General features: G+C 41.7%; 1 protein-coding gene across 6 annotated transcripts in view; it reads left to right on the forward strand.

Annotated features, from left to right (window-relative positions):
* RORA (RAR related orphan receptor A) overlaps positions 1 to 21868 on the forward strand; it is a 327797-nt gene that overhangs the window by 247543 nt on the left and 58386 nt on the right. For 2 of the 6 annotated variants that reach the window (XM_056500321.1, XM_056500322.1), the window contains exon 1: positions 10582 to 10880. The exons of 3 other annotated variants lie outside the window; for them this stretch is intronic. In XM_056500321.1, the coding sequence (XP_056356296.1) occupies positions 10850 to 10880 (31 nt within the window). In that variant the 5' untranslated portion in view covers positions 10582 to 10849. Of the gene's footprint in view, positions 1 to 10581; positions 10881 to 11346; positions 11443 to 21868 lie in introns of those variants that run through there. One more of the 6 variants, XM_056500319.1, reaches the window with a different exon arrangement.

Consider the following 21868-nt stretch of genomic DNA (forward strand, 5'->3'; position numbering starts at 1 on the left):
CAATCTGTGATCTAGTTGCATCCAGTTCTGCCTCTTCTTTGACTTTTTTCAATGATAACTGCTTTCCTCATTTGAATTTTGGTTGGCAGCTCTATTGATTGATGTTTCTGGTAGAATAGAATCCAGCTGTCTTCACTTAAGAGTATTGTGATGCAGGACAAACACTTTAGTCTGTGTCATCCATGTAAACAGTCTGTGATTCTAAAGCTATATAAATTCATCTGGAAAATGACAATCCATGCTTGGTGTTTGCTATGCTTACAATGTAGACAGAAAATTTTTTTGCCTAAATCATTGCAATAAGCTAGCAAGGTGATATGCCAGGCAATGCTTTAATGCTTTAAATTTAATTTAAATTTAATGCTTTAAATACATCAAGGTTGCCAAATAAACAGCTTTTAAGGCATATGCATGTCATTATTGTGGGAAATGTTTCTGCTGGTATATTAGATAATAGGTGCAATTTGAAAAAAAGAACATGCTGTCCTGTTCCTCTCCACTCCTTGTGCACCCTTTGGGTGTGGGCATGTAATATTGAAATGTGTAGCTCAGCACATTTTCAGTTCATCTGGTTAAAAAGAAGTTGCAAAGCAGCATAGATTTTCTTTTGCTTTCCATCTAGATCTGATGTACAAACCCAGTAGATTGCTTTTCTTAAGTGGGCTTTTTTTCTTCTCCTCCTTCTTTATAAAATACATATTTTGACATTGTACTTAGGGGTAGTGCACCTTTGTGAGCATGAAGCTGTTTTTCCAGATGCAGACAACAAAGGAAATTACCACCTTCCAGGTCTGTGCATGAAAGCACATTTCAGGTGTATAAACAGTGTTGTTAGCTGAGGAGTAGGGTGCTCCCTCACTGAGAGCCCATTTATCTATGTTCTGATGGGTTTTATTGATTATTAGTACATGGCAGTTTAATCTGTAAGTTTGGGGCTCCCAGAGATGAAAAACTCTTGCTTTGTGATGATTTTGTGAGCCTGCACCAGGTCTGTACCAGAGTACAGCAGAGTTTCTACTTTGCACCTCCACTGGCTCATCCAGCTATTCCTGGTGGAGCTGATTTCTTTTCCTTTCTGTAATGTTGTTGCCAGCACTTGTCTGTAGGGAGGTCAGCTAGGCAAATGACCAGGAGAGCTTACAATTCCCCATGATGAGTGAAAAAAACACTTTAAATGGCTCAGTCTTTTAAAAACCCCAATATAATGAAATATTCTCAAGCCAGGGAAGTGCATATAGAGGAGGAGTGCAACAGCTTGCTCTTCATCACTAAAAACTGCAAGTTTCAACATTGCTTTTGTTAAACTGGGATTTTTTATCTTCCTATCCAATCACCCCCTGCCACCAGGCTTTAAAATTCTTTTTTCTCTGGTCAGAAAGCTGGTTCAGATGCCATACCTGTGGTTTCCCTTATATTCTGGATCTTTTAATAGAACTTGGTTTCCATAGTAAATGCTTTTCAAAAAATGTATGGTTCAATAAAAGTACTCTACAGTTCTTCATTTTATAAAGGAGTGCTCTCATTAACTCACTGTCAAATAACTCTTACAACCTCAGATCTGTTTGAATTCTACTCCAAATGTTCCATTACAGGCCATCTGACTCCTCATGAAACACATAAGCTCCATTGCTAAGTTTCTGATCTTAAGTCTTAGTCCTCAAACTATTTTATCATACTTACATTTGAACAAAGTGTGCTGAGACAGCAAATGAGGATCCATATCTAGCCATGCAGAAACCAGGAGAAAGGATTGGTTAGTATTTACTGTTCACAAAATTTATGTTTTCCAAACTTCCTAGATTGATGGGAAGCTTTTTTATTCTCAGTGTTGCCTCTTTTAATCTTGTTTTGTCAAGACACCACCATGTTTGCTATGAGAATTGGAGAGGGGAAGATGGTGCACACAGTTATTCAGGGAGCCCTGCTGAACCTGAACACAAACTATGACACTGACAGCACAGGGTTGGATTCATAGATATGGAGGAAAACTCCCCTAACCCAGCAATTCTAGTTTAGAAACAGCAACTCAGCAGAGACCTGATGAAGTCAGGCAGTTGGTGACAGTCCTGCCCCATTTCTGCAGGTGCATTTTGAGCAGTGATTGATCTTGAGCATCACTTCCCTGCAAGCCCTAGCTGCAGATGCAGCTCTTGCAGGGATGCAGCTGACATGCACACTGTGCACACCGTGTGGACTCACATCCTGCAGCACTGCCTACAGTGGGGAAACCACGGCACGCTGCTCCCACTAACCCCCTTTGGCAAAACTCAGGATCACCAGCAAGGAATAACAATATTCATGTAATATTGATTTATCCTAGTGATAAGGGAAAAATAATAACCCAGAAGTAAACTAATAATATCCTTTAAAAAGGCAAGATACTGCTTTCAGATGTGACCTAGTTGTGTTTGGCATGGGTTTTTATACCAGCACTTGAGCACCAAGGTACTGCAGTGTTGCTGTGTCCTAATCCTCACTCCTGTAAACCCTCTGTACTCCAGCAGTTCTTATCGTGCTGCCTTTGCCAGTCCTTGCCTATTGATTGCTTTATTTTCACCAGGTGGGAGAATAATTAGGCCTATTTCTAGTCAGAGTTTTCACCTGACTTAGGAGAGTGAGAAGCACACAGACATTCTGCCACTTGTGCTACCAGTGTATTTTGTTTTATGCCTTTGCTAGATTTTGAATCACATCAGTCATCTGTCATATCTCCAGCAACAAGCATACAAAGTGTGGCAGAACATTATTTCACAATTTTGGATGATTGTATCCTCCTCAGTATCATGGCACATGATAAAATTACCAAGAAACTACCATAATATTGGTAGGACCAACTAATGCCAAGGTTGTGCTTTTTTAAGTTTTCCTTCTGTTTTCATGAGAAAACAAATGTGTGAAGCACCTAAATGGCTGCCTGGGAAATAACTTGAATCAGCACTGCAAGTAATGGAAACAAGTGTCTGAGCCTTTAAAGAAGGAGAAATATCTGTGACAATATGTAATGATACTTGTATGATCATCAGTGCTCACCAACTATTGGTGATGCACCACTTCAGAGGTTTTGCTATAGGAGTATGAAACATATTCTGATTTTCTCCTGACAAAGACAGCACCTTTTACACTTAGGAAAAATGGCAGGCCTGTCTATTTTTTTATTACCATGCTGGCTACAATCCCCATGTAAACCCCAACAGCCTCTTCCTTCATACAGATCACTGATCCTGCATGGGTTTTTGGGGGCAGATATGAGAATTAGTTCTTGTGTCAGGGAAACTAGGTCTGTCTTTGTTTTTTTCTTAAACAGGCTTTATAAATTTTTCCCTTCAATTTCATTATATAAATGCTAGAGAGCAGATAAATGACTCTTAAAATAGCAAAAGCACTGGTTTGTAGAAACAGACCCCCCAAAAAAAGTCAGTAAAGACTTTTAAAATTACTTTCAGAAGTCAGTTTAAAAAAAACCCAAATGTTTTGTTCTTTAGCTAAAAATGAAAAGAATCATTAAAAGCTTTGTTGAATTATTGGACACTTAAAAATCCAAATCCAGTACTGAAATTCAAGTGTCTCTGCCTATTGTAGCTTGTAGAGTAAATGCTTGCAATACATGGGCTTTGGAGTGAAGAAATTTGTGTTTTAAGAACAGAGGTATATGTCTTAGAACCTGACAAGTGTGAAGAACAGCTGCCCTGTGCCAGAGGTAGCCTCCCCTGCTACAGCAGCCTTAAAGGAAAGATTAACAGCTCTTAAATTAGCCTTGATTCCATTAGAAATGTCTCTAATATTTCATGCTCTGGAAAGGGATATGGGGAAAGAATATCATAATGTTTCCTTGTTCTTCGACAAGCTTTCAATAGCCCTGTCAAAAATCCTTTAAAATGGAATTGAAAGAATCAGGAATGATGTGCTATGTGGAAAATGCTTGGCACTTGTGTGGGGTAATAAGGTTTAAATTATGAGTTTAAAATGATTCTTATCAAGCAAGTGCTAGTAGCTCAGATCAAATTACTGAAACAGAAAATGAGAAGGTTTCTAAATCCTTCCCCTGTTTTACTTTCTAAATAGGAAAAAATACTGTCATGGGTTAAATTAATACAAATGCAGATTATAAAACTCAATTTTAGATGAAGCAATAGATGATTCTCTATAGGTACTCTGCTCTGCTTTGTAATCAAATTTATCAGCTTAGAATACTGTGCAGGTGTTCTCTGAACTTGGTGATTATTAGCAAAACAGTGCTCTCAAACAATTACCTTCCTTTGTAAGTGAATCATCTTATTATTTTGCTTCTATTAAAGTCTAGTATCGTTCAACAGTGTCACATTATCATGTCTAATAATCAGAATTATGCAAAGGAATTATCTGTATGGATTTCATGCCCAGGAACTGTATCATTGTTTATTTACCACTCTAAGTAGGTATGCAGTGTTTTGTTTGTTTGAAGTACAGTAGTTGAATATGTATTGACTTTTGAAAATATATCATTAAAGTTTATGTTTTCTTTTAAGTTGAAGCCTTAAAAGCCATAATCAACTGTCATTTATTTTTTACTAATGGAATCAGAAGTAATGAATTTTCTTTGATAATTTCGAGAATGTTATGGTGCTGTGGAGAAGACATCAGGAGTGAAGGCTGCTGATGTGGCTCTAAAGTTTGAAGAAGTGAGAAATGAGAGAAATTAGCAGTGATCTACTAGTACATGATCAGAGAATATGTTGAACTTGCCAATGTTTCTGTTCTGGAGCTTAGTATTAATCTGAGGAGGAGCTGAAGAAAATGCTAAAGCACAATATTTACCCCTCCCCTCTGTTAAGCACTGTGCTGGAAAAGAGGGGGTCAGACAAGCTTGGAAGCCCATACAACTGTGGCCTGAAGACTTAATTCTGGAGAGAGTCCCAACATGGAATTTTAATTGTCCTAGAAAGCACATTTGGTTCTAAGCTTGTATTTTGCATTGAGACATAGAAAATGTACAAAATCTTAAAATTTTTGTTATAATATCACAAATAGTCTATAGAGCAAAGCTGTATAAATAATGTATATGCTCACAGGAGCAGGAAACATGCTGCTGATCAGACAATGTCAACTTAGATGAATCCTGTCCTGAAAGCTGTACTTTAAATGGGGGCAGTAAACCCACTATTGACATGTGGCACTACCAACTGAAATATCCATATTTATAAAAAGAGTATTTCATAATGCAGAATCATTGCTTGGTTTGCTTGACTGGACAGATGCTTCTACTTTCCATGAAAGAAAAATAATTTCTATATTAGTTCTCTGAGTGTCCAGCACAGTTTATCTGTCCTACTAATGCTCACATTATTAATCAGATTATTGAAAATGGGCAAAATTTGTTTGCTGGTCTCATATAGCATAAGAGGGAGGTTTGACTGTTACTGGGCATGACATGAATCAATTTAAATGTTGGCATATTTACAGCTGTTCTCGGGTTACCTTTGCTCAATCTGGCCAAATACCCTGGTAAGATTATGCATTAAGAAGTGAGCTCTAACAGCTTTCAAACAATTCCTGCTTTTTGGCAACATTAATGTCAGGCTGTTGTAGGAAGATTTGATCCTTCAGACCTGTATAAATGAGAATCTTTCTGAGATCAAACAGAAACTCTGCAGTGGCAGCATAATCAATAATCCAGTATCAATCACTTCATAATGCTCTTTTAGGTGTAGGCAAAAGGGGGAGGCTACTAAGGTGAATTTTATCTTTCTTGATAACTTTGTATTCTTTCCATGGCCCCATTTGCAGTTGGTGGCAGGTGATGAATTGGTGATAATCTCATCTTTCTAATCACTTTATTTCCAAAGTGTACTGCTGTTACCTTACAGTCTGAAAAGCAGAAAATATGATAGAATTTCAAGGTGAGAGAAAGCTGGCTGAAAATTCAATTTACTAAATCTTTGAAATCTTTTGTACCAACAGCATGCCTAGCTGATAATAATGACTTTGGACTTACCTTTTATCCAGATGAACCCCAAAACATTTTGTCAACTCATACTTCATTTCACCAGGTGCAGAACTGCAGCAGCTGTTTAGCAAAGCACAGCAAGCCATTCAGCAGTTGGGGATAGCAATGGACTTAATTGGGAGTTGTGGAGAAGTCTCTAAAGTGACTTGATTAAGACATATAGCTGTAGGCCCAGGCAGCACAGAAGCACACCTCCTCAGCAGGAACTGAGGCAGGGATTTGTCTGAAGCAAAATGGAATGATTGCAGGGTCAGCATAGTAGCAGTTTTAAATAGATGAAAAAGAGGCAACTTAATGAGGACAAGCTCAGTTAGATTCATCTTCGACAGTGTGCTACTTGGGCTGCTAGAAATAAACGAAGACTAAAATATCACTAAATCTAGAGGGGCTGTGTGTTAGGGAGCAATCATTTTCTTTTTGAGAGTGTTGTATATATCAGTTGGAAGCCACTTAAAAATTGATTGCCAGCAGGGTGGATAGGATTGTGAATTGTGTTTTTAAGGATTATCTAGATAGCTGCAGTTTCCCCACACTTGGTTTTAGGTGTATTTGGTAAACAAGGCTGCTGTGATCACTGCATCTGCATGGTTTCACATATGCCTATTGTTGAGGAGGAAGCCAAAAGGGCAAAAGCAGAGTGTTCTGATGCTTGGAATTTGTTGTGTCTTTTAAACTCTGGTCACATCTAGATCTGCAACATTAATATGAGCTGGGAGCTGAATGCTTTGCCTGATAGTAGTGCATGTGATTGGGTTGCAATTGGAGAAAGGCTTTGCTTTCTTCCCATTTACCAGCAGCTGTTGTCACCATCTCTGGGCAGAGTTTAACTCCTCAGAGGAGCTCTTTAAATGTTGAAAAGAAATTTTCAACATTTTCTATAGGTGTTTGAAGTCCTTCAAAAAGGAGAAAGCATTTGAGCATTTCTAAATGTTACTGCTGCCTATTTGAATCAATATAAAATTTCCTAGACATTTGAAAGAACGTATTTCATTGCAAGCTTATGAAGACTTCAGAAAAATAATTAAAAATTTGCATGGTTGTGTGGATTCATACTGCCAGTCTAAGCCCATTAAATAAGTGAACACATACATGTAAAACTAGCTCTAGATCATTCTAAAAAAAGTGAAGCTGTCTTTGCTAAAGCTGAAAATGCAGAGGTTCTGGATAATTTATTAAGTGTTTTTATATCACATTTCCTTCCCAGTAAGTATGTATTCATGTCCATAGGAGAATGCAGCATGCAGCCCTTGCCCTGCAAGAGGTTTGCATGCAGTTGTGTTTGTAGCAGTGATAGAGCAGTGGGAAAATGCTGTACCTCAGAGTGGTTTGACAGCTTCAGCTTCACAACAACCCCGTGTGGCTAAACCTCCTTCAGATGGGGGTGATTACATGACACATTTTCTTTTTTGAGAAGGCTTTTTTTTTCCCTCTATGCTAGGTAGGGAAGAAGGGTGGTGGTTGTGCCCCATATTTATTATTCAAATCTTAAATTTTAGTGATAAGGAGGTCTTAAAATTATTCCTAAATTAAGCCTAACCATGCAGCTTTACTTGGGCAAGAATGCAAAACATGACCCAACATTCTGCAGAAATTCTCCCCACTCATATTTCAAGTCAGAACAACATAAATATCTTTGTTTAATTAGTTGTATTTAAACTACTTCTGTTTGAGACGTTCTTGAACAAATAGTTAGGAGTAGTTGTTTGTTCATCTTGAAAGCTGAATTTATTACTTTGTTCAGTAGGTTTAAAAAGAGGTAGAGGAGGGGAGCTTCTCAGTGTTTTCTGTCCTGTGCTTAGAATACTCAGTTAATAGTCTCTTGCATTACCAGTGCTAATAGCTATCATAGGTGTTTTTTCTTTCTCTGTTACCAATTTAATGCTTCTCTGTTTTGCAGCAGGGTTGAAAAGGTTTCTAGAAACAGTTGTTTCCCTCAGATTGTTGCAGAGTCTTGTGGTCAGGCTGACAAACTGAACACCTCCTATATCAGTCCAATACAGAACAATACCTGGTAAGGTTCTCCAGTCTGTTCCCATCCCTAAAGCAGCAATCTAATGTTTGTAATTCCCAGATGTTTGGGTGTGCTTAGGCTGTGCCATATGGCTCAAAGGGTGAGCACAGGGTCTATTGCAGGCCACTGCTCAGTTTGAACCATTAATAAATACACTTGACACATTCAGGAGGTCTTGGAATGCAGAAATCAAGGCAAGAACTGAGCGTATCCTGAGGTGTAGTTTCTCCCTCCTGTGAAGAGCTTGCAGTCTTGCAGTATTTCATGGGTATCTATCAAAGGCTTAAGGAAGAGGCAGGATAGACAAGGTTCTGGGAAGCATTCCTGTCGTTCAAATGAAACCCTGCTGCACAAACACTGAAAGCAATTGCCTGTCAAGTGTACTGCAGTACTCAGCTCAGTATTATTTGACTGGCACATTGTGTTGTCACTGACACAGTGTCTGAACTCCAGTGAGACTTTCACTGTTGCAGTAGTTTGGTAAATGGGGAAGGAAATTGATTTTTGATGGGAGTTTTCATAATGAGGTCCATCTGAGACAGAAAACCAAAGTGTGAATGGATGTGTTTACATATTCAAAAGTCAGCACATGGCTTTAGATGGGATATTGATAACAATAAACTATTTTAGGTATGCTCTTCTCACTTAAAATTTCTGATGACAAATCTTCTGTAATTTTATGAAGCAGCCTTTGTAAGGCATTTGTTAGAATGCAAATTTGTGTCATCTGCTTATTATTGAAGCCATTTAGCACATCGGATGTCATTCCAGATTACCAGTTTCATTTCAGCTGGACTGGAAATAAATCCAGATCAGTAATAATGTAATGCTGTGTACCTTAAGGTTAAATGTCTGACAAGACAACTAGTGCTAATGGACTGTGACATTTTTCAGGCCATCAGTCTGACATTACTTGCTGTGTCAGACTAAAATGTTTACAAAGATCTAACTCCACATTATAATACATTAAGACATCATTCTTTTCTCTCGTGCATGCTCCAAGCTTTCTGGCTGCATCTAAATTCCACAATTGGCCCATGTGCAAAAGCAGCATCTTCAAGGCTGAAGAGCTCTGAGCACCACTGTTAGTGGGATCTGATTCAGTCCAGAATGGCCTATAAGGTTTCTGTTCAGTACATTGCAAGTTTACAGCTTGTGCTGCAGATAAAACTCCATGAGCACAAACCCATCTGGGACCAGGTCTGCCACTGTAAATTTTCTGAGCACTATCTCACTATACATATGCTATTGACAGGAACAGCTTAGTCTAAGGATAGCAGATACAGGTGAAAAAATTTATGACAAAGATATCCGCTAAATTTACACTACTGCAGCAGATTAGCTCTTGGAATTTTTAATGTTTTTTTTTTTAATACATATATAAGGAAAATTTAAAACATTATTTTGCATTAATGGGGATTGAATGACTAGACTGATAAATGGTAGGTACTCTTAGATCAAATCACATTTAAATAATATACTGTATTAAGAACTCATTAAAGAAATAGGTAGGATTTAGCCATTAAGAGCCATTTAGGAGCAGATTGTTTCAGTGTTCTCATCTCATAATGACTTTTTAAATATAGGACTTTGTTTCAAATATTAAGATGGTTCCTCTGGCTTCTGTTTGTACTATTTTCCTTTATTTTTGTTAAATACTTCTGATTCAATTAGATTAAATGGTATATTATGTCGCCTCTTAAACAGCTTGTAATGCAACAATTTTTGGTGTGATTTTATATTTTGTGACAGTTTATTCCAGTGGCTAAGACAGGAATTTGAAAAAATACTGGTTTTGTTAATGGAATTTTCAGTAAAGCATGGGGTTTTTAATAGGTTGGATTATTTTTGTGTCTGTATGTGTTCAGTCATGTGCTATCCCTCCTGTAGTGTGGATGTGTTCATATCCATGGACACAAAAACTTCATCTCACAAACTGACAGCACAGTGACATCTGATGCTATAGAATAGATGAAAACTCCAGCAGTGGTATCATGCTTCAGACGTTCCAAGTAAATCCTAAGAAAGCATGAACCCATCACCAGACAGGTTTAAAATATAAATGCTGCTCTGCTCGATCAAGTCAACCACTATGAAGTGCAAAGAGATGTAGCGGCAATACGGTTATTTTTTACTTAAAACTCTGCTCCGGGGGGGCTGAGGGGGAACAAACGCGCACTCGGGCTGCGGGCCGGGACCCGAGGGACGGGACTGCCCTGGCGCACTGCGGGAGCGCTCCTGCTGCTGCTGCTGCTGCTGCTGCTGCTGCTGCCGCGGTCTGCCGGGCCGGGCCGTGCTGGGCACCCAGAGCCCCGCAGCACCTGCCGGGCCGGGCCGGGCCGGGCCGGGCACCCAGAGCCCCGCAGCACCTGCCGGGCCGGGCCCGGGCCGGGCTGGGCACCCAGAGCCCCGCAGCACCTGCCGGGCCGGGCTGTGCCGGGCCGTGTCGGGCACCCTGAGCCCCGCAGCACCTGCCGGGCCGGGCCGGGCACCCAGAGCCCCGCAGCACCTGCCGGGCCGTGCTGTGCCGGGCCGGGCGGAGCAGCCCCGGGGCGGCGGGGGCGGCGCTGCGCGCCGGGCGCGCCCTGTTGAACGCCCCTCGGCGCCGGCAGGGGAGGGGACGAGGCGAGCGCTGTAAACAAGGCGGGGGGCCGGGGCTGGCTCCGTGTCAGCGGGTCACATGGAGCCTCATATGGGCCGGGGGAGGGCGGCGCGGCGTGGCTCTCCGCTGGCAGGCGGTGGCGGCTGCTGCTGAGGCGGCCGTGGCGGCGGCGCTTCACGCCGAGGGCCCGTCCCGCCTCCCCTCCCCGCCTCCTGCCCGCCGCGCTCCGCTCCCCGCTGTTCGCCGCTGACAAATGATGTGCGTTGTGCTCGCCGCGATGAAAGGTAGGCGCGTCCGCGGGCGAGCCCGGCGCGGGCAGGGAGCGCGGCCGCTCCCGGCTCCGCCGCTCGCTCGGCGGGCAGGGCGGCGCTGGCCGGACGGGCCGGGCGGCTCTCGGGAGACTCGGGGCGCGGGTGCCGCAGCCCGGCCGGTGCCGCCGGCGGCTTTGCACTCTCCAGCGGCGCCTGCGAGTTAGAGGGGACAGCCCGTGTGCCAGCGCGGCGCCGGGCAGGCAGAGACTGCGGTGGAGGCGCTCAGAGCGGAGGCGAGATGTTCTTGGGCTTTCTGCAAACGCATCAGGAGAACGCGTTCTGTAAAATCTGACTAGCAAAGAGGAAAGGACGTGCAGCATCCTCTGGATAGCTGATGGGGCTAAAGTGCCGTCTTCTGGCAGCTGTTCATCTTTCAAAGGCTTTGGAATAAAAGGAAAGACCAGAGTTACTTAGTGATTTGTTTTTTTCTAAAGCTGACGTTTTCTCTTTTTGCGGATTCGAGTCCTTAATGAGGGGCAGTAGCAGACTGAGGACAGTCAAACGAAGTTCTTGATGAGATACCAAAAGTTTAGAGGTACGTTTGTAGTCTGCCCTGTTCTCTAATAAAATTAAGCCCACAGTAGAGCTTTGCATTACAGTACTTTTAAAGCTTGGGGATTTTTAATTATAGAAAAAAAAAATCTAAACCAAATAACCCTCTTGCTTATAAGCAATATTCTTTTGCGATAATCTAGAGACTCCAAGTGTTGGCATTTGAATTTAATGCCTCCAACTAAAATGCTAAATGTGTGATGTTTAAAATTAATTTTAGGCAAAGTTTCTCTTTAAAAAACTTAATTACTTGGAAAAAGAATACTGAATCTTGCTTCAGTTGGAGACTGTTTCCTTTTTTCCCACTTTGCAAGGCACTAGGTAATGCACAGCAGTAGCAGCGTAGTGTTTAAGGACGGTAATTTTCAATTACTTAGCTTCCTTTTCTTCTTGGAGAGAAGCCTATGTGAATAAAAATAAAAGCACTATATTCACTAATCATTAGCCATGCTGAATGTATTTGGCAAGAAAATGTAATTGAGTTGATTCAAATACTTGCATCTATAACAAAAGGAAGTGAATTTTTATTAAGTTCAAACTACGTGGATATTTTAGCAATCCTTTGAAATTCTACATATTCTATACATGTTATATATATAATAACAGTTTTTCAGCATATCCCTTATAAGACTGTTAGAACCATGAAATTAAATAAACAATTTTTTTAAAAAAGGTAGGAAAGTTCACACAGAAAAAAATTGGAGGGTGTGATTATGTTGTGTGCTTCTGGACAGTGATTTAAGGTGTGTTGTAAAAGAGCAGGCAGATAATTTACAGCAATTCAACGTGGAAATATATTTTTATACTGTTGGGAGTTTCATTTGAACCAGTTTCCACACTGGTGTAAAATCTTGGCAGAGCCCAGCTTTTGGATCTTAAAGTGTAGTTCCTACTGGCTTTATTATGGAAATGCTTAGGTCTTTGTACTTTTTACGGACTACTTCTATAGTACATTTAATTCATGTTTCATAATATTTAGTTTTCGAGTGCATTGAAAAACTTCTTTGGTTCCTTATCCTTTGTCTAATTTGCTGGACAGGGTTCAGCTGGAGGAAATGTGTTGTCATTTGTCTTAAAAGGGCCTCTGATTACTATGAAATAATAGATCCACAGGCCAATATTATGATTTGAGAGAACTAGACCAGTAGAATAGGGAATGCAGTTTGTTTAAGCTCAAAAGTAGAGGAAAATGGAAAATCTGTAGGTGAATTGAGTATATTGTTTGTTCTCTGTTCTGTGGTGGAATCTTCTAATCTTTTACTGTTCTGAAGTTAAAGTGCAAAAAATTATGGTCTTCAGGAGAATATGGGACTTTAATACAGGGTTTAATTTTCTTTTTTGGGTGAAATGGGAGAGTATTAAATGCCTTTCCTATTGCTGTTTAGACAGCCCAAACTGATACCATGTGAAGTTAATTTGTGAGTTGTTTTATTTTTCTTATAATACAATGTTCTGACAAACATCTTCTCTTTAATTCTGAAAAGTCCTGAGCCTGTGTCCAGGTTTTGGTGAGTAAAAATGGGCCAGCTGTCACACATCAAGAGCTGTGCTCATACACTTGGAGTGCTGGGAACAGAGCAGCCCAGGGAAGAGCCTGGGCATGTCTTTGAGACAGGCTGTGTGTTAGGAAATGAAACTTTCTCATTTCAGGCAGAGCAGAAAGAAGATTTTTTTCCAACCGATTTCTAGGAAAAGAGGCAGAGATGAATGACTGAATAGGTATTTCTAGGCTGATGGGCTTTAGATTATCTTTATCAACTGCTGTGAGTCTGTAGAGTATCTGGGAAGCCTTGCATTTTTGGTTTGTAACATAGGCAAGTCAGCTAAGCAGCTGACACTCTTAAGGGAGACAGCAACTTTACATGCTCACCAGTGAAGTTTGCAAAGAAGTCTGATCATTCTGCTGGGGTAGTCACTGGTACAGATCTTACTCCAGAGAGGGTCTACCCTGGCAGTAGCATTAGGGGTGACTTTAAGATGAATAGTGCTAAGTGCTGAATTGATGGAGAGAGATCACCGTGCTGGAGTAGAAACAGGGATTCATTTGTCAGGCCAGTGCAGAACCAGAGGTGAGCCCAAGGCCAAAGCTCGGTGTGGGATTGTACCATGTTCTGGTACCTGCTTTGTACAGAGATGTGCCAGCCAGGCCCAGTGCTGGAGAGGGCTCAGGTACTTGTCTTGTGCTATCATCAGGCCTGGACAGTCCCCTGATGAGTTATAAAGTACGGACAGGAACCTGGCAATAGTTGCATTATCTTTCTTATGGACATTCCTAAATAGAGATTGCTGGGAAGGCTGATGTAAATTTGCTAAGCTATTTCAGCCAAGGTGTATTTACTGTTAAGGTGGCATTTGAGGCACTAATCCTGACTGCTGATGTGTGAATGTAAAGTTCAGTCTGTTGCTGTTTTGTGGGAAAATGGACAAGATGACTAGAATCTGTTGTTCCTAGGCTGTAAGGGAAATTGTTTTGATTTGGATCACTGGAAATAGAACTAGCTTTTCTACTGACAGTGTCTCCAAATGAAAATTCAGTCATTAAAAAAATACTTGTTTAAGGAGAAAGACTCCACTGGTTTCCTTATAAGCACACAGGATTTTTGGAATCTGCTGCATTTTTCCAGAGAACCCAAAGTGCAGCTGGGCCAAAGGCAGCATTTCCCTTGCTGCTGCTGTCCCCTTGCCCCAGGTGCTTTCCTTGAGAGCCCCCACACTCCAGAGCAGGCAGAGCCGGGCTGCTCTGGGGCCAGACAGGGATTCATGCACTGCTGCTTCATTTGGGGAGCCTTTCCCAGTCTCTCAAGCCTGACCTTTTGACGTGGTTTTTGTCATGTATCCTGGCACCAGCTTCCCAGCATGTTGGTAATTACTCAGTGTTTTTCACCAGTAAACAAATGCCTATGGAAAAATAACTTGCCATAGGTTTAAAAAAAAAAAAAAGGTAGCTTTGCAAGTTGAAATGTGTTTAAATTTACCTTCTCTGTGGCACTATTGAAAGTTAAATCCAATTTAGCAAATACTTCAGTACAGAACTTCTGTTGACTAAATATTAACAGATTCTGGCCTTTGGAATTGCTAGCTGACAGGCTGTTTTCTTGCTGCTTTAATTTTATATGACTGATCTGAATGACTTGCTTGTATCTAAGACATTTGTTTCGTTACATTCACAGAATAAGATTGGTTTGAGGTTTGTTGCTGAAATGTACTTTTCAGGCTCTTTGAAAGACTCTCGAGATTTAAAAGTAAAAAAGGAAATCTGTCTTTATGTCTCGCTCTGTGAAAATCAAAGGCAGTTGCATGATCTGTACAAGTCTCAGTTGGGGATGCTCCTTTCAAGTAAGGAGATTCTGTCCTGTTTAGGTCAGCAAAAACGGTGGGTGCTGAACATCTCACTAGATCAGACTCTTTAAACCTATGTACAGCTTGTGCCTAGCTGAAATGGTGAGCCTGTTCCCAACAGTAATGCAGTCTTAAAAAGAATTCTTCCAGGATAATTCTGAATAATTGGGGCAAAACTCAAGCGGTCTACAGACACAACTCAAGGACTTCTGTCCCCTTTTTTTGTGAAATAAACAAAATGCATCCCTGTGGGGAGGAGGTGGTGGAGGAGGCTGGTGTTGGGGGCAGGCTCTGCGCAGGGATGAAATGTGCCCGTGCTTTATTCAGTGAGCTGCCGTGGGGTGGCACGGGGAGATGGCAGATGGTTCCTGCTGCTCTGTGGCCTGGCTCTGCAGTGGGGACCTGCATGTTTGTATTGGCATTTTTAGTTTGGGGAGTAGTGTCTAGAGACCTTAGTGAAGAACTGAGTCCTCTTTATATCAAGTGCATCCCCACTGTGTGTGAAAAAGACTGATTTCTTTACTCATTCCCCTTTATAGAGAACCTAGCATGTTTGGAGAGTTTTTTCTACGATGATGCAGCACTCAATTTTAACCTTAAGAGGTTTTAAGTCTTTTTTTTCTTGCTTCTCTTGCCTACAGTATATGTAAAAATGATCACTATCATGTAGTAATTACTATCAGGATTATTAGTATTTCATCTTGACTACACAACAGAGTTCTAAATTGGTATATTTTATTCTAAGCTATATGTACTGAATCAAAATTGGAAAATCTTTGTGTCTCTTCTGAGTAGATACATTGCAACTCTTTATCTAGTATTGGAGGAAGTTGACAAGCAGCATGTTCTTTTTTTTCCCTTTCTTTCCCAGGAGATAAGTTTTTGTAGTGTGCAAAATAACTGCATATGACAAGAATGTTATTACAGTCAGACTTGATACATTTTTAGAATGTTTTTCTGTTTTTTTTATTCACAATGAAAGGAAGAAGTATTCACCTTTCTTGTATTTATCTGTGAGCTGTAATTTGCAATTACAGCTGGTAACTTCTGAGATCAAGCAAGCAGTAGTTCTCTCCTTTTGTGGTTTGTCTTTTCCTTGAGGACTAATATCTAAGAGATATGCACATAACTAATGGTACAGAAGCTGTCTTCTTCCTTTTTGAAGATCAGGGTTTCTCCTTTTTGCAATAAACATTAGCAGGGGAGGGGAGCGTTCTGTCCTCCAAGAATAACTAAGGCAAAAAAAGGTGACTCTGTACAATGCAGACCTGTGCTGCTTGGATGAAAAAAAGGCACTGACTGGAAAGTTGAGGCAGAAAGCTTTTTTGGGGGATCTGGCAGATGAACTTTGTCCTTGTGCATCATCATGTAACCTGCCTCTACTGAACAAAGTCTTTACCTTGCCCAGTTTTTTTTGGTGGTTTGTTTACTGGAGTTTTTTTGGGGGGATTTTGTTGTTGTTGTTTTGGATTTTTTTTCCTTCACTTTTCTTGCTAGAGGCATTTAGGCTGAGAAGTTCTGAAAATACAGGTTGGCAAGCCCGGTGCAGTTTCAGGCTGTTTCCCAGTTGCCTGCACCTTCTGTTGAGAACACGAGGGAGTGATTCAGGGCAGTGACTCACGGGGTGTCGTGCTGTGTCCCTCTCCACTGTGGGGGGAGCTTGCTGGCAGCCTTGGAGAGCTCAGTGCTGGAGAAAAGCCTCCTGAGGTACCACCACTCTGCTCTGAGCTTGTCTGCTTGCACAGGTTACCACTGATTGCCGCTTTCCTGGAAGATGTAGTTAAATTAGCGTTCGCTTCCCTTTTCATTTTCAGTGCTAGAGGAAGGTGAAGCAGGCATGTTGAAAGGAGCAAATGGATGTGCAGGGAAATCTGAGTTGGACCATCTCTCTCAGGCTCTCCCACCACTCTCTTGGTGCCTGTGTGCTGTCACTCAGGAGCACAGAGCTGTCTGTCCCTGCTGTCGCAGTGTCTGCGACGGGTGATGCTCCTCTCACTCCCGGAACCTCTGCCATCTGAAGCTCTCACAGGGGCACAGTTCCCCCCAGAGGAGTCTGAGGTTGCCCAGTGCTGCTGGGGTCAGATATAGCCCATGTTCTTGCTGCTGTTAGTGAGTGCAGCTGGAGCACTTCATCTCAGTGGGGGCTGGCAGGGGTCAGCAGCTCCCACTGGCCTGGCTCCAGCACACCTAAGCACTCAACTCCAGATTTCGCTGCGTTTTTGTTTTTCCGTCCTGTGTGATGGTGAGTGGTGCAGGGCCCATTGCTCATGGCTCTCCTGTTTGTGTGATTCTAGCCTTTGGGCCTTTTGTCATGCTGAATACATAGCCATCTAGGCTAAAATCAATGTGGAGAGAGGTATAATCATCCCAGCTTTCATTTTAAGAGCATTTATCTCAAAGCTTAATTAAAGCTGCTTGGATGTAAATAAGTCTAACCTCTTCACTTCTGAACAATGCAAATAGAATAGTCAGCGTACTTATAGGGTATCAGCCATGTAATTATTGTGTACTGTTGGTGTTCTTTGAAATACTGTGCTATTTCTTGCCACTGAATCCTGGGATAAAGTGCTTTATAAAACAAACTGCATGACTCTTTATGTGTTTTAGAAGAAGTTGATCATTCTCAAACAAGGGGGTGGAAAAGTGACATTAAATCTTTACCTAGGCAGTTTGTCAGAGTGCTCCTTCAAACTGAAGGGGCCACAAGCTGGAGTTCTGTCTGATTGACAGAGAAGCAGATGTTGTGTTCCTGCATGCCAGCCTTACTTTTCAGCAGCTCTAGGTGGTGCTGGTCAGAGGCACTGCGGACACCCTGCCGAGAGCCGTGTGCTTGGGCCTCCTGCCACCTCTGCCCATACCTGCTATGTGCAGATGACTTTCTGCACTCTCAGCCAAAAAAGAGAAAAGGTCCTGACAGCGTGGGCACATGCTGTCTTCTGCAGTCTGCTCCTTGGTGTTCTAGAAGTCCTAAAATCTTTGCTGTTGTTGCTGTGATGTTGTTAACAGCATGAAATGGGGAGCAGTGCATTATGGCAACGGCTTCTGCTTCCAGCTCTTGCAGATACTGAGAGCTCATGTATTTGTTGGCTCAGCAGTTTTCTTCCTTCTTCCAAGTATGAGTTGCTGTTTAATGCCTTGTACAATTTACATAATCCAATTAGCAATCAAGTTACCATTTCATGTGGCACTTAATTCACACTTCTTGTGAGACTGCCAGGGGTCTTAGGAAGTAATACTGTGCTATGGGTTAAGTGTGCCTAAAACTTTTATAAGCTTATATTTACTTCACTTCTAGTTCTGAAGAGAGCAGCACTCTTGTCCAGCCTCCTCTGCTTGGCCTTGTGTCTAATGGGACATGATTCAAAGGGTCATTTGTCTTCTCACCCCAACAGAAAGCTAAATTCTTTCTAAGCCCCAGGTGCTCTTTGCCTGGAGACTCTAGTCGAGGTAGGGAGTTGAAAGCCAGTGAAAAATGATCCCTGGTCTGGTAATCAGAACATTTGGAGTTTCCTTTTTGTATGTAGATATTCGCATACTTTAGTTTTGGTGAGAATTTGAATAGTATAAATTTCTGTAGTACTTGATGGGAGCAGCAGTAGCTACTGTCCTCCTGTGACAACTGGAATGCTTCTCATAATGGGTGCATTTTTCCATTTAGCTAAATTAATTAGCCCATCTTTGTGTTTGATTTGTTAGCATAGCTATTGTGAGAAAACCCACATTTTCTAGTGAATTTGTAGTTATTTCTTGCTCAGTTTGGGAATTAATTAACCCATCTTGTGCACTGTTGTAGAGTACCCCTGCTTTTTCCTCTCCTTGGACTACCTTCTTCTGAGTCCTATAGAATTGGTCATATGATGGACCTGATGTTACCAGTTTTAGAGCACACACACTAAGTGAAACCACTGTCCAGTACTGGTTTGGGATGTCAGGCTGGAGCTCTCCAGGACTGGGGAGGTGTGTTTGCCACTCTTGCTGCAGGGACACCCTGCCTTGTGGGGAGAGGCAGATTGTTTGTGCCTGTCTGGAGGAACAGAGAGCTCACGCTCAGCCTTGTTTTCTGTCAAAGGGACACACCCCACAATTGCCAGATTGACAGAGATGCATTGTGATAAATTTTGGGGAGAGTTTTTCTTGTACCATGGGTGCCTTATTGAATTAAAAGAAGCATTTGCTTAAAATATGAGCACATAAAGATGTTTGTAACTGCCGGACGGATTCTTGTATCAACAGATAATAAAAAAGTCAGACAGGTTAATTAAAGAGCAAGAGATGTTTCATTTGAAAAACCTCATATACATAGGCGCCTTTGAAATGGCTGAGGCCCAGGGGCCCAGGGCAGCAGTGCCTCCCAGATGCTGAGTGTGATAGCAGGGGAGCAGCCCTGGCTGGCAGCGCCCTGCCTCGGCTCTGGCTCGGGGCTGGACTGCAGCCAGCTCACAGAGCTGAGCTAAGGATTGATTTTCCTATTGTTCTCTTCAAGGAGCATCAGAATTCTCTCCTACCTGCTGCATGGGATGCTTCCATGGACACTGTGTATGAAGGCTCTCAGTAACATGAGCAATATTTCACCCTTGTGTGTTTTTTTGTTCTTTTGTTGTACGTGAGGATCTAGGAGAGCACTGAGAAGTAACTTCTGCCTGAACCTGAAAGGCCTTGATAATGTGGTGTTTCCAGTATTGCTATGGCTAGCTCTGTTCAGATTTCTTAAAAATCTGCTGGTATTTCTGAGATGAACTTGGCATTTCCCAGCCAGAAAGGCAGAGTGCAGCACCTGGCTGCCCGATGTGGCAGGTGCTGGAGTGCTCCCTCCTTTGTACACAGCTCATAGCTCTTAACAGCACTTCTCCTTTCTGAGCTGCAAAATGTTTTGGAAGAAGAGGAATCAGTATCTTTAACAGATTTGCTTCATTTTAAATATTTTTTTCTCACTTACTAAAACCACCTAAAATTATTGTATGGTTTATTCACTTTAAAATCATAATTTGTGATTAAAATGTCTGTCATGGTGCATTTCTCTGGCCAGCACACTGACAATGCACCTTTAAACTACTTGGCTTGGAGAGGAGCATCAGTAGCAATACTGATTTTTGTTGTGGAAACTTAGAGCTCAGTATGGGGAAATGCTCCCTCCTTGCTGTCATTGTTCCAAAATATTCTAATTTTCTTCTTATGTTTTCCCTCTCAACCACAGTGTTTATGCTTATAGAAGGGAAAAATAGCCAAACATAAAGGTCACACTAAAGCAGAGACTTTGTGAATACCAAAATCTCACTCCAAAGAATTTCAGCTTGTAGGATTAATTTAAAAACCCTCACAGAAGCCCTTCAGAATGGAAATACTTTTTTCATGTTGCACTGAAAGCTGTAGCATTTAGTGGTGGTAAATTTGCACTTCCTAACATATTATTTCTGCCAGTGTTGATTACAGTTTTGGTGCAGAAATAACTAACTTAGTAATTTAATCTGCCGTGGTGTTGTCAGCCTAAAATTCGATGTGTGCATGCTGCATTATGAAAAACGGTGCTGCAGAGGCTGCCTGTGCCTCTGGCAGTCCCTGAGCTGTAAAGTGTTGGAGGCTGGCAGAGGAGCCAGAAAGGTACCACTGCCTGTGTGCCTTGGTTTGTCCTGGTCCCAGTGCAGCTATTCCTGGCCACTGCTGGATTCCAGGCACCGTCCAGAATTACCTAAAAGAGAGTGAGGAAATACGTACTTGGCTGCAGAATTATTCTTTATATTAAATGTACTCAGATATATTAGCCAATGCTAGTATTAATTTGTAGTATCTGAAAAACCCAATCAGGTCTTGATTTTTAATCGAGTTACCATTCCAGAGCAGTAGCACAGTTCTTGTGGAAATTCTTAAAACAAGTTACTGAGAAATCTGACTCATAAAGCAAATGCCTCATGAAATTTGAATGTTTGGAAAGGAAAATGACTGGCAGCTCCTCTTGTAAGTGTGCTAGTTGCAATAAAGTATAAAAGTTCAACATCAAAGAGATCACCGCTTAGTCTGTGGTGTATTTGTACATCAAAGAACAAATACAGGACAAAAGTAACTGCACAGAGATACAGTTCATCCTTGCAGACGGGTCCCCATGGAATGCTATAAAGAGCTACTTTCATAATGTGGAAATGATCTCTGGCACATCTTCATTTCTGATTTGGGGACTAGGTAAGACTGAGAGCAGTGTCTGAGTGGCGGTGCCAGCGCGCTCGGTCAGAGCGTCGGAGATGATGTGATGTCAGCTCTGCAGTTTGTCTCACTGTGACTCAGATGAGAACTGTCTGCAGCAGTGCCACTGCACTGGGGAGAGGCTGGGCTAAAGGGCTCCCAAATGCCCTAATGAAAGGGAAAGGTCTACCTTTTGATTTATTTGCTGCTATGCCAGTGGTCAGGTACTGTATCGTGTTGCCCAAAGAAGTTGTGGAGTCTCCATTCTTGGAGACTGGACACAACCCTGAGCCTTATTTGACCCTGCTTTGAGCAAGGGCTGCATCAAGTGATCCCCAAAGGTGCTCCAACATCGACTCTTCTATGATCCATGAGAAAAACTCTTTTATAGTTAGGCAGCTGTCTACTTAATATTTTTAATTACGGCCTCTCTTAGTAAAGGCACAGTTCAGCCAAATACGTGACCAGCTCTGGCACAGGAAAAGTAATCCAGCTGTTTTTTACTGTTTTTTTGAGCTTTTGTAAAGTGAAAGCTTGATGTATTTCTACTGATTTGCGCTTTTAGTAGTTTGTGATTCTGTCATTTGTTTTTTCTTATTGATTTTTAATTACCTTGAGAGAGAAAGTTTGTGTATGTCTGCCTTAGAACTAAAGAAAAGTGATCTTGGGTATGTAGAGCATTTCCTCTTTCAGCAGAAGGCAGGTCATGAGAAGCTGGACAAGGAAATTGTTGGACTGGCATTGACCAACTGAATTGTATTGAAGGCAGTGGAGACTTTGCTATTAACTTGAATGTATCTGTTTTAATATTAAAATGATAAGTAGGTCACATCTGTTCTTCAGTTCTAGTCTTTCTACTTAATTTGTATCTCTGTAAGTGATGACTGCATAAGTGA

This window comes from Oenanthe melanoleuca, chromosome 10 (genome assembly GCF_029582105.1).
Source record: "Oenanthe melanoleuca isolate GR-GAL-2019-014 chromosome 10, OMel1.0, whole genome shotgun sequence".
In the NCBI taxonomy this organism is placed as follows: domain Eukaryota; kingdom Metazoa; phylum Chordata; class Aves; order Passeriformes; family Muscicapidae; genus Oenanthe; species Oenanthe melanoleuca.